General features: G+C 35.6%; 1 protein-coding gene across 2 annotated transcripts; it reads right to left on the reverse strand.

Moving 5' to 3' along the window:
* Positions 1 to 1048: 1048 nt before the first annotated feature.
* LOC105318606 (WD repeat-containing protein 86) lies at positions 1049 to 12877 on the reverse strand. Of its 2 annotated transcripts, none has more exons than XM_011415808.4 (4): positions 11744 to 12877; positions 5757 to 5892; positions 4246 to 4349; positions 1049 to 3175 (listed from the first exon to the last, which is right to left on the reverse strand). In XM_011415808.4, the coding sequence occupies exons 1-4, from the start codon at positions 12524 to 12526 to the stop codon at positions 2987 to 2989; spliced, it is 1212 nt and encodes a 403-aa protein (XP_011414110.1). In that variant the 5' UTR covers positions 12527 to 12877; the 3' UTR covers positions 1049 to 2986. The 2 variants fall into 2 exon arrangements, with proteins under 2 accessions (XP_011414110.1, XP_011414109.1); XM_011415807.4 differs by lacking the exon at positions 4246 to 4349 and adding an exon at positions 4662 to 4765 and having other exon boundaries at positions 11744 to 12872.
* Positions 12878 to 17537: the final 4660 nt, after the last annotated feature.

The following is a 17537-nucleotide window of genomic DNA, read 5'->3' on the forward strand; positions in this document are numbered from 1 at the left end:
AGAATTATTTTCTGTGATAAAACATTGCTGCCATTCTGTATCACATCAATAAATCGTTACAACTATTATCAATTTTAATAATTATTTTTCGAATTTTGTTCATTTCTCATACTCATAAATATATTGAATGCACGTGACGGATTAAAAAATGTGACAATGAAGATAATAATACATGTAATATGCACGTAAATTTCATATGTACGTCACAACAAGTCTTTTCAGAGTGATAATTGATGGCAAATTAATATTGAATATTTTCCTGGTGCACAGTTCGTTTAACCTCTGTCCTAAGATGAGTATGCCGCACATTTTCTTGAATTATTCGATAATTATAAATACCTCAGGGTTCAAATGACGTTCACTCAATAGTTTGAAAAACCCCCAAGATTTCTCATTTGAAACGCCCCCTAACATTTCAGGTTTCAATATAAGGCTAAAAATAAAAAAAAAAATCTACGGGGATTTTGCATTGCAAGCGAGATGAAAGTACCCTGATGATATCGTTGAAAAAAATGTGCGAGGTACATGTATTCCGAACGACTTCCAAATAAAGAAAAAAATTCTCATTTCCAATTATTAATCTCCGTATGAAATCTGTCTTTGTTCCTTTGAACTTAAAATAACGAGAGAGAAATGATAATATGTCAATGAAGACATCTTGAATCAATTCCATTACCTAAAAGGTAATGTGTGTAATGTTTTTAAAGAATCATCCATTTGCGCTGTATAAATATCTTGGGACAGACTATAAAACAAGAGAAAAGATATCAATGTGACACCAAACCGGGTTTTCTTTGGTGTGAACAGTATCCATAATCCATTTGTCAACCCTGAATTATGAACACTACCTTCATGCAATACATGTATGCACACCTCTAATATACGTACAGTTATTCTGCAAAACAACAACTTCCTATCTTGAAAACTGTAGAAGGCGTTATCTATACAATAAGGGTATCCTTTTGGCAGCTGCCAGCACGCCCGCAATTTTCACCATTTTAAAAACCGGATTTTTCCTTTGGAACACCTGGTTTAAAAACAACAAGTCTTAAGTTCTTACTTAACATTTATTTATCACAAAATAGAGGATAACAAGGGAAAATTAATAAATAATGGCTCCTCAAAATCTAGCTTAATATCACAGTCTAATTAGCAGTATGAATTTACAAGAGGGACAACAAGTACATTTGTAGTTATTACGACATCCAGAGACCAGCATCTTGCTCGAACTTGAACTGAATCGTGTGCAAATCATCAGTTCTGTATGACATATCAAGAGTTTTCCAGATTTCCCAGCGCAGCAAAAGTGCGGCGACACTGCAAATACGTATGGTGCAGGTAATGATTTTGACCTAGATTTACTACAAAGAGGCTGGGTGGCAAACAATTTCATCTTCTTCAAATTAAATATGCTTCATCAATCACAATTGACAACTCTGCACGATTAAATTCACTTCTATTCTGTTAATTTGATGATTTTGTTTTCCAAATCACACATATACAAATATAGTGAACAGTTACCAAATTCTTATTTTGTCTGGAGGTAGAAAAATACTATAAAATGACTACAGCCATCTAGCCTCCTTAACATGAACAATCTGATTGAAAATATATATATATATATTGCACATAAAGTATACATTTGGTAAAACTACCCACTGAAATTAGAATTCAGAACATGAAATAAAAATAGCTACGTCATCTAATAAATATAGAGACAGCAGGTTTGCTGTTCGTGATATGTTTATACACAAATACAATACATGTAACAAAGAAAACTGCTGTACACTTTGCCTCTTATTAATGGTCGAAAGATACCAGCTAGGTTTAGCTGCATCAATGTGTTTTTCTATCGAAGCAAAACATTCCCTTTTTCCCCATGCTGGTGTCTTACGACTAAGAATTTACTGCTCTTCATATTTCTTCATGGACAGTAGTCAATGACTCCCTGCCCCTTCGTATATCAATAATTTTACTCGATGACTAAAACATTACGGCTTTAGAATGGAATACCTACAGCCAGAAAATAAAATAATATGTTTGGACACCGATTTATCATCACTCTATTTGAAAACCGAGGTAATTGTTTTTACCAAGAAGGTAGCGAATTGTCTTACTTAAATAGAAATACACGCATATTTGGACGGTTAAATTGATATGCTTAATGTTATAAATATTTTATAATCATATACACAGTCATGATAGATAAACAAGGAAAAATGCATTCTGTACCAGAAAACAGCGATAAAATTTATATTTTTGTGCATACATACACATAAAAAAATCAAGGAGATGCACAGAAAACCAAAGGAGATATAACTCTGACCAATTCATCTACATTGGACGGAAATGATAGAAGTGTTCAACAGAACAGATAACCATAAATAACCCATGCAATAACGCTACAACCACTGTCCAGATATCGGGCTTCTTGTCCAATAAATACACAAGTTTTGAACGGGTAACGCTGAATCAGTAGAATGTAACCCAGAATAACTGATGGGGGAAAAAATCCATACACATTGTTCATAATTGATGAGATTCACGTGAACTGTTTGCCTGGCTCAGCTCACCACGTGCTACAACAACCAAAAACGGAATAACAAATCATCAAGACGAGGATAAAACACGATTGTCATTTTTATACCTATATACAGGTAAAATAACCCAGTGCCTCGAAACGGCCCAGTCTCATTAGAACGGTGATTCAAGATAAAGGGAGACAAATGCGTTTAATCTATCATCGATACAAGGGGCGTCACATGAGCATCTCCCCGCCCCTAAATCAACGAGACTGTCCAAAAAATGAAGCTAATATATAGAAAAATACACGTACATGTTTGAAATGAATAATAATGTATGAGTCAGAAAAAGATTCTACAATATGTTTTTTTTTTCCAATCAGGAGACCGTTGGGTGTTGGACTGTGTATGCAGTCGTGGCATCAATACTATAGTCCGCCATTGACGACCTTGACCTCGCTGCCTCAGTCTATCATGATCTTGTTGTCGATGCCGTTTTGATTGCTGTCCACTTTCTGCTGTTTGTTGTCCTTGTCCTTTTTATCCTCTTTCTTCTCCTCCTTTCCAAAAGTGGTGTCGTCCTTGATTCCCGTAGAGTCCCAGACTTTCAGGAACCCGTCATAGGACCCAGTGAACAGCTTTCCTCCAACGACCTACACAGGCAAACAACAAAATAAGACTTTACTCATTGCTCCCGGCCATTATAAGTTAATGTATTTCTTAACTGCAGTGATAATTGTACTTACATATATACTTTAACTTTTAAGATTTTCGTAAAACATGTTGCTATTGTTTGGCATTATATTAAAGTTGTGTTGATAACAGATCTAATTAAGGTCTTACAGTTTTAATTTTTATCAAATTTGAATGAACATGTCATCTTGGGAATACACTCAACTCCAGTTCAGAATCGATACCATTCACTTATTCATTATTTTGAAGAATTTCGAAATTAACTGTTGACATTATCTGCACTTAAACCAATAAATCAATATTTTATAACCCAAGAGAAATAAGAATTTCCATAATGCATCGCGTGATATAAAAGTTATTTCATTTGACAATTAAATATGTAAGAGTATCATAATAATTGGCTTCTGAAATTCATAAAATACAAACTAATCTGAATATTCTCTAAGTTGGAGTTGGACATTTACCAATTAGACAGATCGTTTCATTATATTTACAAATTTTAAATGTTTTTACTACAACATCAACACTCTATGTGCAGTTTGCTCACAACACTCATGCAGAAAGTACAACATTGCAATGACTAGTATTTTGAGAGTTGCAATTAGAAACAAAGAGAATGAAGAGGGCTGGCCGTGGCCATTTTAAAATCGTTCTGCGATAGATGAAGAGCTATATATAAAGATAAAGGAAAATATTCAAATTTCAGATCTAAAATATTTGTATTTTTTCTTTACTACCATATAGTATACGGCAAAAATCATCATGTTCTAACAGATTTTTAAGGCAGAACTGAGGGGTAATTTCTTAACCATCCAGCCTCCTTAAGTGCAATTCTATTTCTCTTTGTGCATTAAACAACAATGCAGACACCTCTGATTTAGGGCAATCTGTGTTTTCAGCAAGCTTGCAACACAGCATGAAAAAACCACAAGCCATATCCCATCATGCATCAGACAATTGCATTTTCCGGCATGCGTTAGACATTCACAATTTTACCCAGCATGCGTTTCGTAACATAAGCAGTTGTTACCTCAAGGGCGGTAACTGCAAAGTCGTGACCGACAAAAACTTTTTTCACGTCGCCCGACTTGGCATCGTAGCTTCTTATCGAACAATCCCCAGAACCCGTGTACACTTCAACAGGTTAGAAAAGATGCAATCAAATGTACAGAAAGTCAGTCAAGTATCTAGCACACCAAATGTATCTTGCTAAATTTAAATATTACATTATAAACCAACCAATCGAATACAGTCATACATTTTTTAAATTTTGAATTCCTCAGACGCATTGCAAAATTGTCAGCAAGATATATTTTGAATGCAACTACAAGAAGTTGAATATGACAGACAAGAGGTCTAAAGTAAAGCCGTAGACATCTATATAAAAGCTTAATTGTAAATCTCTAAGATTAAAAAAAAAACTGTGAAAGACACCCGCTGACGGACCTGTAATGACGTCACTGTGTTATTATGACCTTTGAACTCTCGTTTCAAAGTTCCAGATTTTGCATCAAAAACCCTTGCACATGCATCCCCGCATGCGGTGTAAACTGAAATAAATGAGCAGCTTTCATCTTAATCCCTAATTCACAATCCTGCAGTCCCTAATTACAGTGATAAATCGTACAGTTCATGTAAATGTATTAATATGTTTAGCTGTGTATTTGATAGAGTGATTTTAAAAAGCGTTTTATTAGTTTCCGCTAAATGTCAAGCATGTGTTTATTTGAAAAGTTACACTTAAAAATACGCTTATTTAAATTTTCTTTTGAAAAATCTACCACCGCCATAATATCTACACGCTTAATATATTACGTTTACAATATTCAATTTTGATAATGTTAAAGCAATATGAGCTGCAAATTTCATGATGAATTTTTTTTTAACAAAAATGTTATTTTTCACTAAAATGACAAAAATATCATGGTTTTTTAATTTCTTTTTGCCAAATTTTTGTGAAAAGGACCGTTAAAGAGCCTTAATTGGAGCGAAATTGAATTACTGTCATCCTGTACAAAAATTGATTTGCTATATGTTCCTCAGAAGAGATATCTTTCCTCTGACAAAAATCAATGATTTTTTCCAACCTTATTTATCATAAAAGTTTAAGTTACATGCAGACTTAGCATACCAGCAGGTTTTTACAGCAAAATAAAATTCTAAAAAATACAGCTCATATTGCTTTAATAAATGAACCCATATGCTAGTAATTATATAACTGAGTAGACTTTCAAGATACAAACTCATTGAATTCTTCCAAACAAATAGATGTTGTTGTTATTTTCTAAATAGCGATAAAATTTAGCATTGTTGATTTTTACAGCCAAAATAAATTGTGTAAAGCAGAGAATACGGTGTTCAGTATTAGAATTTTACTTCATGTACAAATAAATTTATTAGACTGTGTTTGATCTTCCTTATACTCTTTGAGATGTGTTGTATCAAAAACAATAAACATATCAGATGACTTTAGAACTATTTTACATAATTCAAAAGATTTCAATGCGAATAATAACAAATATGATTTGGATTGTTACATACCTAGCCCGTCCTTGACCTTCACCACACTAACAGTGTGCTTGTGACCTTTGAATACTCTGGTGCAGTCACCAAATTCTGTAACCCATGCGCGCGCAGTATGGTCCGAACTTCCGGTGTACATGATTTTATTAACGATCTAGAAAAATAAACCATGCAAATGCATTACAGATGTAGCAAACACTAAATTCATTATCAAATAGTTAAAAACTAACTAAAACGTCATCTAGTGTATTCTTGTTAAAAGAAAAATGCTCATATATGCTCATACCAAAGCTATGTGGCAACGCACTCTGAAAAAATTACGCACTGCAAAGACAATGCTCTTTTTTGAATGGATAGGAAAAAAAATAAAAATCCATGATAAGCTATTTAGGCTAAATTAACTGATTTAGAAATCAATAGGTTTATTTTAAAATTTGATTTAGATAACATTGTACGTTTGTAAAATATGCGTTTCATCACCATTAGTTTCTATGACTTTTTTTTTTGGTTGCAAAACACTTTCTATCATAGACAACTAAAATTGCTGCTAACATATTATACAGTTTTCGAAGAGCGTTAATTTTAGGACCAAGTTAACGCACTTTGGGAAAAAAATAATTCTTTTTCACAGTGCGTTGATTTGGTCCCAAATTGAACGCACTTTGAAACAATCTTTCAAAGTGCGTAATTTTTTCAAAGCGCGTTGCCACAATGCATGCTAACTAGAACCCCTGTATAGAATTTTGGGTTTTTATTTAGAATCAATTATGTGGACAACTTGAATATAGACAAACTCATAAATATATTGTACCATGTCCGTAAAAGGATCCAAGAAGGTTAAATTATTTTGAATCCAATGTCAGCTGAGAAAAATTAGCACAGTCAAGGCCACGCTAGGTACAGTGAGGAAACTAATTATTTTTCCCGAGGAAAGATCTCGGGAATATTCATGACATCTAATAAACAGGATTGATATCTTGGGAAATAAAAATGTACCGACTCCACAGCCCGATAAAATAAATAAGTTATGTTTGTTTAATTGAGAACAATGACTTAGGGGCTGGATGATACAGCAAATCTAGTCACTGAGGATTTGTGTGAAATCCTTGCTCTAGCATCCATATTTATGCTGAGCAAATAAAAAGTACAAAAAGATTACAGTCTATGTCGATGAAGACATCGAGTTATCGAGGACAGTGTTTTAGATATAATCCGCAAAATACTATATGCATGTAACTGCCAAAGAAACGGTTCTTTTTCAAGCTAAAAGTAAGAAATAAAGATATATGTCATCTGCATGCTTTATTGTAAAAGATCATAATTAATTGCACACAATAATACGAGGCAAGGGACTATTTCCTTATAAAACTAATCTGTTTGTTATAAGGTTCTTTAGTAAATTATTTTGTTTTGCAAGAGGTGATTATTATCGCATAAGTTTCGTTAAATGAATCAAAAGGATCCTGCAATAACAGATAAAGACATTGTGACATTTGTATGCAAAGTAACAAATGTATCGATGTTTTAGTCGGTGTTTATGTTGTGAATAATAAACATTTATCAAACCAGTCAGCAAGTACAAGGAATCTGCTACTTGTGTGTTTTCGCCGAAACGACGAAAATCATTTCCAACAGTTTACAAAAATTTACTTATAACACCAAAAAAAATCATATCTTTAAAGTAAATTTCAACTTTTTCCTAAACTATACATTAATTTGTCAATTTAGAGCCTATAAACTTTTATTGCACATTAAAAGTTGCAAATAAACTTTAAACATACGATGAAGAGCCTTCAAATTGCTTATTAGAGAACTACAGAATCTAGGATAAAGGGTAATCTTGGATGAGAACATGCAGATGGAGGTTTGGTTCCATGTATAGTTTTCATGGCCAGTTTAACTTTCAGACAAGAGCAGCCTATCTTCATGCTTCATTTTAAGTTTCGAGACAGGGACAAAGAAAAAGGTTACCCTTTTATAAGAAAATGCTAAATTGGTAAGAACGAGTGGGCAGGTTCGGTGTGAAGGCCTTTGATCGACATGTTACGATGCACTCAGTGGCTTAAGCAATTTGCAGTAAAAAAAACATGCGAAAGATTGGGAATGGTACCACTACATGCATTTGGAAAAGCTCAAAATATTACAAATATTTAATTTATCCAGAAGTTATTTGATATTGGTATAAGTATTTGTACAATGGTTCAATGTCTTTAAAAAATTAATGTCATTTATTCAGAAGTAAGCAAAGTGACTGTATTGGGCTTGATAACGTGATTGGTCCTTGATTATTATATGCTATTTTAGGAAGTCTAACAATATGGATGTCCAGTTTTTACATGTACCATGTATAATGTATATTGTTCATGCGTTAAAAGTTGTACTGGAAGACGTCTGCACCAACCGAATGTGTCAGAAGACACAACCGTACGTTACTATTTCAACGGTATAAATCGGAAGGAATGCTTCAGTATGGTGAAGCAGTAGCAAAATGTCACATACAGGCTACCATTTTTTAAACTTCTCTGTGTTCTTTCTAAAAATGTTGTGCAAACATCGATATTGATGATGATTAATGTTTTTGTTTTTAGAGTCATTGCTCGTGTTTCCCGATTTATCATTTTCATTGGAATATTGGATTTGCAATTACAAGAAATATATGGAATGTCGGCTTTATGTACAAGATCGGACTCAGTCGAATCCGGACACACGTCAGACGGCGGTCCTATGTTTGAGAGACGGAGACTTGCCGTGTATTGAAAATAAGAACAAAAGATCTCAGAGAAAAGCTTGCTTGCCATTAGAGCGACAGCCGATCGATGGATTATAATTGAGATATCATCGATCCCTTCGTCACACCTTGGTTTTGGGTAGAGTAGAAACACTGGTACGGCACAATAAAATGTCGCTAATGCTTATCGATACAGAGGCTATGCTTTGTCCGCTTTAATGATTATCGACTGTTCTCCCATCCAATATTTACAGAAATAGACCCATACGTATGTTTTGTTTTATGTTGGTTGGACGAGGGAGTTATTCCGTCGCAGACATTTGTCGTAGGAATACTCATTTGCATCACAATATTAACACACCCAGCTGATGACATATACATTTATACTTTGACAATACTGTTTTTTAATCTCCGATCAATTTATAGTTTCTTAAATTACTTCCTCTATGGATTATAACTATCCATCGTGATGAACTATTAACTATCCATCGTGATGAACTACTAATCCAGGTACGGTTGATTTTGGTTAATTGGCGGCATCATACTCGATCATCATCTGTATGATGGAACGGCAAACATACAGAATACCCCTAGCTGATTAAGTATGTCATAGGAAAGAACCAAGCTCATCCTTTCTTCATCAGATTCAGCAATTTAAATTTGAAAAAAAAAATTTAACACATACCTGTCAAATACCAAAACTTTTTGGAATTTTCAATTGAGAGTAAAATGCTTTTGTCCTGAAGTTTTGTTTTTAATCGTGTAAAACATTTGTAAAAGGTGAGGATGTGCTGATTGAACGATGTCTATATTTTTTTTTATAACACTATCCTCTAAAGATTAAAATATCAAATGTGATATTGACAGGTGATAAGGCAGACCTTAAACCAAAAAGGTACACATATGTTGAGCATTATATAATGATAATCCCTTCAAAGAGAAGCATTCAGAGATAACAATCTAACATTTATCTATTATGTATGAAATATAGTCTCGTATAAAAAATACTATCTTATAACTTATCAAAACAATTTTTCAACAAATCGAAAGCACCATTTCCAAAATCTGATAATTAAACGATTTACAACTGAATATAATCCTACTAATCTCTTGATTAAAGACATGCAGCATTTTGATTTTCGTTTTCTCATAAAAAGAATTGTGGTCCATGTTTCACGCGTTTCACAGATTATGACGTCACATACTACTTATAAGTTCTCTGACTTCTCTCATATTGAATCACGGACATGGCGTCGTTGAATGATGTGTCCAGGTTTGCCAGTCAGCAAGTTTGCTGGCAGCGTTTGTTACCTGGAGCAAGGTTGGGCTCGCTTTGATCAATTATTTATCTCCTAGCAGATACTGAATACACGAAGAACAGTCTTTACACTTTCATTTGTTTCTATGTATAATTTGAAGTGAATACGATGTTCCTCAAACCGTAAAACCAGAAAATACAACGATACGTTGAATGAAAATGAATTAAACATTTACTGCCTTTTTGAAGACTGTAGCAAACAATGAATAATTTCAAGTGAATGCTATGTTCCTCAAACTGTAAACCAGAAATTACAACGATACGCCGAATGATATGAATTAAACATACATTACCTTTTAAAGACTGTAGCCAAATAATGAATAATACAAAGTTGAAAAGGTTATTCTTGTAAAATATATGATTATTAATAGTGATATTCATCTTTGTGTTACAGAGATAAGAGAGTTAAACGCATAAAAACTGTTTAGTCATAATAATTGCTAAATTAATACTGATGTTTAGAAATTATGTAAAAAATAAAATGCTGATGAACATGAATATTTCAAAGGAAAATCCTGAAAGAATCAGGAAACTTTTTATGTATTGTTCTTTGTATTCATCGTGGATTTGCTGTAAAGATTTCTTTTAAAGGGTTTACTTGATAACTTAATCCACAATCTAAGCACATTGTCATCCTATTAAAAATTGGGGGGGGGGGGGGGGGTGGCCGGTTTGGGTAGGAGTCAGGTACAATTACTGTTAATATAGATGAAGGAGTGATTTCTTTCTGTAATGATATGTAACGAAATCTACTCCTTTCAATCAATCAATTATCGTCTTATAATTCTTACGCAATCAAAGGTCACACAATGATTCCAAGAAAATACGAAAATACGGGAATTCAGCCATGTTGCTTACCGAATTTATTCTAGGTTCTTTATCATAGTTTGGGTATTTCTGTATTGACTAGTGCTTTAGATGATTCTTTTGTTTCGAAGTCATATGGTAGAGGTAACTTGACAAACATTATGGGGATAACCATCCGAGGATCAAAGATACTAAAAACATTTACAATCTACTTGTAAAAAGACATGTTAAAGGTAGAAACTGAGTATTAGTTAATTGGACAGCTAGTTAGGAGGTACGGGACACCTAATCATTGTGACGTTCTTGAGTTCAAAATGAACAACAAAATTAGTTCGAAACCCGTTAGGGTTTTTATCATTTTTACCTTTCTAATGTTTTTTAAAATGCATATTGTGGTGAGATACTGTTCAAATTGAATATTTTGAAATAATAATCTTATTTTGAGGATGATGCGAGTTTTACACATTTTAAATATCTCAATGTGTCACACACCACATTAAAGTTAAGTAGTGTAGGTAACGATGTTGTTTCATGGTGTAAGATTCAATTCTCTACAGGCATTCCTGAAATAACTCGGTGGCACAACCTATTGTCGCGCACGCTCATATTTTTTCTCTTGGGGAGTATCCTATTTCAGTACGTAATAGAGGATATACGTTAATATTTTTAATATTTAAAGAAGAGGTAAGTGACATTTTGAGGATAAAGGAATCTGCTAGAACAATCGCCATGTGCCATTATTATTAATCAAATCGCAAAGCGTTTCAAATCCATTGTATTAGAAACAGTGAATAAATTCAGATTACATCCAAACACAGTGTTTTGGCTTGGAAAGCTTCAGGAAATAAAAGAGCTTTGCAGATTGCAGTTTATCCAATACATGGGTTATCGTGTACGTGAAATACTGGAATACGGAACGAAATGCTTCTAAAAGTATATAACAAATTAAAGTTCAACTCTAATAACATAAAAAGTTGAACACACTTCATAGACCAGTGGATCGAGAGAATTATTATAAACTTATAATCTATCCAACGCATTCGAAGAATCAAATTAACGATTTTCAACTAATATTGATAAATGACAGGAATGATACCTGTTAATTACATAATTACATCCATCTTATTCCCATTTCCTGTTGTGAGTACCCACCTGCATACAGATGACAGAACCGGTGTGACCCGAGAAAACCTTCAGCTGCTCCCCCCGAAGAAGGTTCCAACTTCTAACCGTGGTGTCCGTACTTCCGGTGAACAAGATTCTCCCGAGGGCATCAGTGGCCATACACGTGATCGCCCCGGTATGACCCACATTGTTTCCGTCCCGGTCCTTTCCTTTAAACACCTTCAGACACTGCCCTGTTTCGAAATTCCAGGATCTGGCGGTACAGTCCGCGGATCCGGTAATTAGAATGTCCTTACTTCCGTCCGGGTCCATGTCATCGTCCATTTCGTCATCGTCAGCCGGAATGAATATCAGGGGGTACACACCTCGCTTGTGTCCCCTAAACACACGCAAGCACTCGCCGTTGTCAAAGTCCCAGCACCTTGCAGTCCGGTCGTAGGAACTCGTGAATATGAAGTCCCCCGTACATATCATTCGGTAAATGACGGACGTGTGGCCGCGACAAACCAGCACGCATTCCAGAGTACTCACATCCCATTTTCGAAGTGTTTTATCAGCACTTCCGGTCAGCACGTAGCAATCCTCGATCAGTATACATGTGATGTAGTCCTCGTGGCCCCTCAGCGTCCCTATACACTCACACTGGCTGGTTTTGGTACACCAGAGCCGTAAAGATTTGTCTTCGCTTCCTGTAGCCAGCACTGAGCCATCTTCACTTAGCGCCATACAATTAATACCCTTCTCATGAGCTTCTATACTCTCTAGCAGAGTGTCCTTCTGGTCCGCTTTCTTAGAACCACAGCCTCCCATGTTGATTCCTTGAATCAACACTACTTCAAAAACCACTTGATATTTTGTTATCTGTAAGTCAACTAAAACTAAGATGAATCGACATTTTGTCACCTCTTTATGATGGTCCTTCTCAAGATTTATAATCAAACACGTCCGATTTCGAAACGGGGTATCTTGTTCTGTTCGGAAAATCCCTGTGTGGAGAGCGCGCAATACAGCCGCGAGATACAGAGCTCTACTTCAGCAGCGTGTGTCCCAGGACCGTGCGATCGAATATGTTGGCAGAATAGCGAGGAATTCAAATAATAGGTTGTTAGATTCTGGATCGATAGTTCCAATTAATTATTCATTTTCTGCAATTGCTTTTAAGGGTGTAATCAATAGTTGTCAAATTTCTTTATAATCTCAACACAAATATGTACTATAGTTTGCTGCACGGTTTGTACATACAAATATTAACCATGTTCACCAATTGTTCGATTGGTTATGGCTGGACTTGGATTTGACGTTTTACATGTATTGATTCAAAAAAAAATCTGAGTCGGTCATGTTTAGTTGGGTTTTGAGAACCGGAGACGTAGAAACGTTTTGTCTTTCAGGTTTTGGGGGTATCAGTAAGCTGTATCAGCATCTCGAAATGGCGGAACCCGACACGAACACAAGATCGATGGAGACTTCATTTCTGATATAAACGATAGATCATTTAAGTGAAATCAATAAAATTTGAATATTTGTATGGTGGCAACGAGAAGAGTTGTAGCGATGACAAACACAGTCCAGAGGTGATCTATTCACTGGAAATGTATGCATCAATTAGAACAGGCACTGGGGATCGATCTCTAAATGAGTGAATTGAATAGATTATAAGAAGGCATATTCATTACACAGAAACAAATGGTAAATATCTCGTTACGGACCCGCGAGAAAACAAAAATTCTATGGGCTTTAAAGGATTAACATTCCCACAATGAACTGTTCTCAGTTATAAAAGATTTTTATTGGAAACAAGCTTTAGGTACAAAAAAAACCAAGCAGCCTTTATTTCGGTTCCCATAAATACCAAACGCGTTGCATATTGTGAATTTTATTGATAATTATTTTTTATTAACATCACCTCGTAAGGATTTGTGATTTTTTGTATTCATTTGACATTACTCATACAGAGAGAAAACTGTAATCACTAGACGTCTATAATTAAAAGTTATGAAACCAGACCACACGGGTTTACTGTTGATGACCAGCTATCAAATCGAACACTCCTTCTCAAACTTGACAATGCTAACACTGATACATGTGTGTAGCAGCCTCTGATAATACAGTGTCGACTAATGATCATAAGTTGCATTTGTTGTCAGACCTCTGACGTTAATGGTGTAATTTTTTCGTTAAAGAACTACCCAATCGTTAAGTTATGATAAAATTATCAAAATTATATCATTTAGAGTCAAGAATGCACGTCAAATAATGGTATAAGAAAACATTGAAAAAATAAGTACATCGTTGACCTGTAATGATATCATAATATTTATTGCATTAGATGATGAACGTCGACCGATAATGATACAGTTAAGAGAATATAGAACTACAGGTATTTTAATATTTTGAATGCTGCGTTACAACCAGAATTAAATTATTTGAAAAGAAATTTGGCATTGTAGAATATAAATATGTGATTAAACTTATTTATAAATAGTGTCGAATATTTGGACCAGAGATGAACAATTTTTTTCATTTAAAAAGCAAAGAATCAAACCTATTTTAAGATTGTTTTAAGACATGTTACTCAAGTTCATATAATTTTTTTTTTACGGAACTCGTTTTGTCGTCTTTCCTCCTATTTAGAATCAGCATCTAATATTATCTTACCTCAATTATCCGTAAATGAGGTATCAACAACCAGCTGACCATTTACGGTAGAGGCAATGTTGTAAACTAAAATTACATATATCGCTATTATATCATGAACGGTCAGAATTCCGACCACTAATGCAACTACACATCATAAGAAGTTGCTACACACGTGCCTCAAACTGTTGACGAGTGATCTTGTTCAGGATTACAGCTAGCCAATCGAACATTCCTCCTCAAACTAAACAATGCTAACACTGATACACGTGCCTCAAACTGTTGACGAGTGATGTAGTTCAGGATTACAGCTAACCAATCGAACATTTATCCTCGAACTTCACAATGCTAACAACGATACACGTGCCTCAAACTGTTGTCGAGTGATCTAGTTCAGGATTACAGCTATCTAATCGAACACTCCTCCTCAAACTAAACAATGCTAACACTGATACACGTGCCTCAAACTGTTGACGAGTGATCTAGTTCAGGATTACATCTTACCAATCGAACACTCCTCCTCAAACTAAACAATGCTAACACTTATGCACGTGCCTCAAACTGTTGACATGAGATGTAGTTCAGGATTACAGCTAACCAATCGAACATTCCTCCTCAAACTAAACAATGCCTCAAACTGTTGACGAGTGATCTAGTTCAGGATTACAGCAAACCAATCGAACATTCCTCCTCAAACTAAACAATGCCTCAAACTGTTGACGTGTGATCTAGTTCAGGATTACAGCAAACCAATCGAACATTCCTCCTCGAACTTCACAATGCTAACACTGATACACGTGCCTCAAACTGTTGACGTGAGATGTCGTTCAGGATTAAAGCTTACCAATCGAACACTCCTCCTCAAACTAAACAATGCTAACACTGATACACGTGTCTCAAACTGTTGACATGAGATGTAGTTCAGGATTACAGCTAACCATTGAACATTCCTCCTCAAACTAAACAATGCCTCAAACTGTTGACGAGTGATCTAGTTCAGGATTACAGCAAACAAATCGAACATTCCTCCTCAAACTAAACAATGCCTCAAACTGTTGACGAGTGATCTAGTTCAGGATTACAGCAAACCAATCAAACATTCCTCCTCAAACTAAACAATGCTAACACTGATACACGTGCCTCAAACTGTTGACGTGTGATGTAGTTCAGGATTACAGCTAGCCAACAGAACACTCCTCCTCAAACTTCACTATGCATACAATGATACACGTGCCTCAAACTGTTGACGAGTGATGTAATTCAGGATTACAGCAAACCAATCGAACATTCCTCCTCAAACTAAACAATGCCTCAAACTGTTGACGAGTGATCTAGTTCAGGATTACAGCAAACCAATCGAACATTCCTCCTCAAACTAAACAATGCCTCAAACTGTTGACGAGTGATCTAGTTCAGGATTACAGCAAACCAATCGAACATTCCTCCTCAAACTAAACAATGCCTCAAACTGTTGACGTGAGATCTAGTTCAGGATTACAGCAAACAAATCGAACATTCCTCCTCGAACTTCACAATGCTAACACTGATACACGTGCCTCAAACTGTTGACGTGAGATGTCGTTCAGGATTAAAGCTTACCAATCGAACACTCCTCCTCAAACTAAACAATGCTAACACTGATACACGTGTCTCAAACTGTTGACATGAGATGTAGTTCAGGATTACAGCTAACCATTGAACATTACTCCTCAAACTAAACAATGCCTCAAACTGTTGACGAGTGATCTAGTTCAAAATTACAGCAAACCAATCGAACATTCCTCCTCAAACTAAACAATGCCTCAAACTGTTGACGAGTGATCTAGTTCAGGATTACAGCAAACCAATCGAACATTCCTCCTCAAACTAAACAATGCCTCAAACTGTTGACGTGAGATCTAGTTCAGGATTACAGCAAACAAATCGAACATTCCTCCTCGAACTTCACAATGCTAACACTGATACACGTGCCTCAAACTGTTGACGTGAGATGTCGTTCAGGATTAAAGCTTACCAATCGAACACTCCTCCTCAAACTAAACAATGCTAACACTGATACACGTGTCTCAAACTGTTGACATGAGATGTAGTTCAGGATTACAGCTAACCATTGAACATTCCTCCTCAAACTAAACAATGCCTCAAACTGTTGACGAGTGATCTAGTTCAGGATTACAGCAAACAAATCGAACATTCCTCCTCAAACTAAACAATGCCTCAAACTGTTGACGAGTGATCTAGTTCAGGATTACAGCAAACCAATCAAACATTCCTCCTCAAACTAAACAATGCTAACACTGATACACGTGCCTCAAACTGTTGACGTGTGATGTAGTTCAGGATTACAGCTAGCCAACAGAACACTCCTCCTCAAACTTCACTATGCATACAATGATACACGTGCCTCAAACTGTTGACGAGTGATGTAATTCAGGATTACAGCAAACCAATCGAACATTCCTCCTCAAACTAAACAATGCCTCAAACTGTTGACGAGTGATCTAGTTCAGGATTACAGCAAACCAATCGAACATTCCTCCTCAAACTAAACAATGCCTCAAACTGTTGACGAGTGATCTAGTTCAGGATTACAGCAAACCAATCGAACATTCCTCCTCAAACTAAACAATGCCTCAAACTGTTGACGTGAGATCTAGTTCAGGATTACAGCAAACAAATCGAACATTCCTCCTCGAACTTCACAATGCTAACACTGATACACGTGCCTCAAACTGTTGACGTGAGATGTCGTTCAGGATTAAAGCTTACCAATCGAACACTCCTCCTCAAACTAAACAATGCTAACACTGATACACGTGTCTCAAACTGTTGACATGAGATGTAGTTCAGGATTACAGCTAACCATTGAACATTCCTCCTCAAACTAAACAATGCCTCAAACTGTTGACGAGTGATCTAGTTCAAAATTACAGCAAACCAATCGAACATTCCTCCTCAAACTAAACAATGCCTCAAACTGTTGACGAGTGATCTAGTTCAGGATTACAGCAAACCAATCGAACATTCCTCCTCAAACTAAACAATGCCTCAAACTGTTGACGTGAGATCTAGTTCAGGATTACAGCAAACAAATCGAACATTCCTCCTCGAACTTCACAATGCTAACACTGATACACGTGCCTCAAACTGTTGGCGTGAGATGTCGTTCAGGATTAAAGCTTAC

Source organism: Magallana gigas, chromosome 2 (assembly GCF_963853765.1).
Source record: "Magallana gigas chromosome 2, xbMagGiga1.1, whole genome shotgun sequence".
In the NCBI taxonomy this organism is placed as follows: domain Eukaryota; kingdom Metazoa; phylum Mollusca; class Bivalvia; order Ostreida; family Ostreidae; genus Magallana; species Magallana gigas.

Excerpts from the sequence above, each read along its gene's own strand:
- LOC105318606 (XM_011415808.4), bottom strand. The coding sequence starts at position 12,526 with ATGGGAGGCTGTGGTTCTAAGAAAGCGGACCAGAAGGACACTCTGCTA. Across the intron at positions 5,893-11,743 it reads GTTCTGTCATCTGTATGCAG|ATCGTTAATAAAATCATGTA; the intron begins GTGGGTACTCAC and ends TTATTTTTCTAG. Across the intron at positions 4,350-5,756 it reads GAAGGTCAAGGACGGGCTAG|TGTACACGGGTTCTGGGGAT; the intron begins GTATGTAACAAT and ends AACCTGTTGAAG.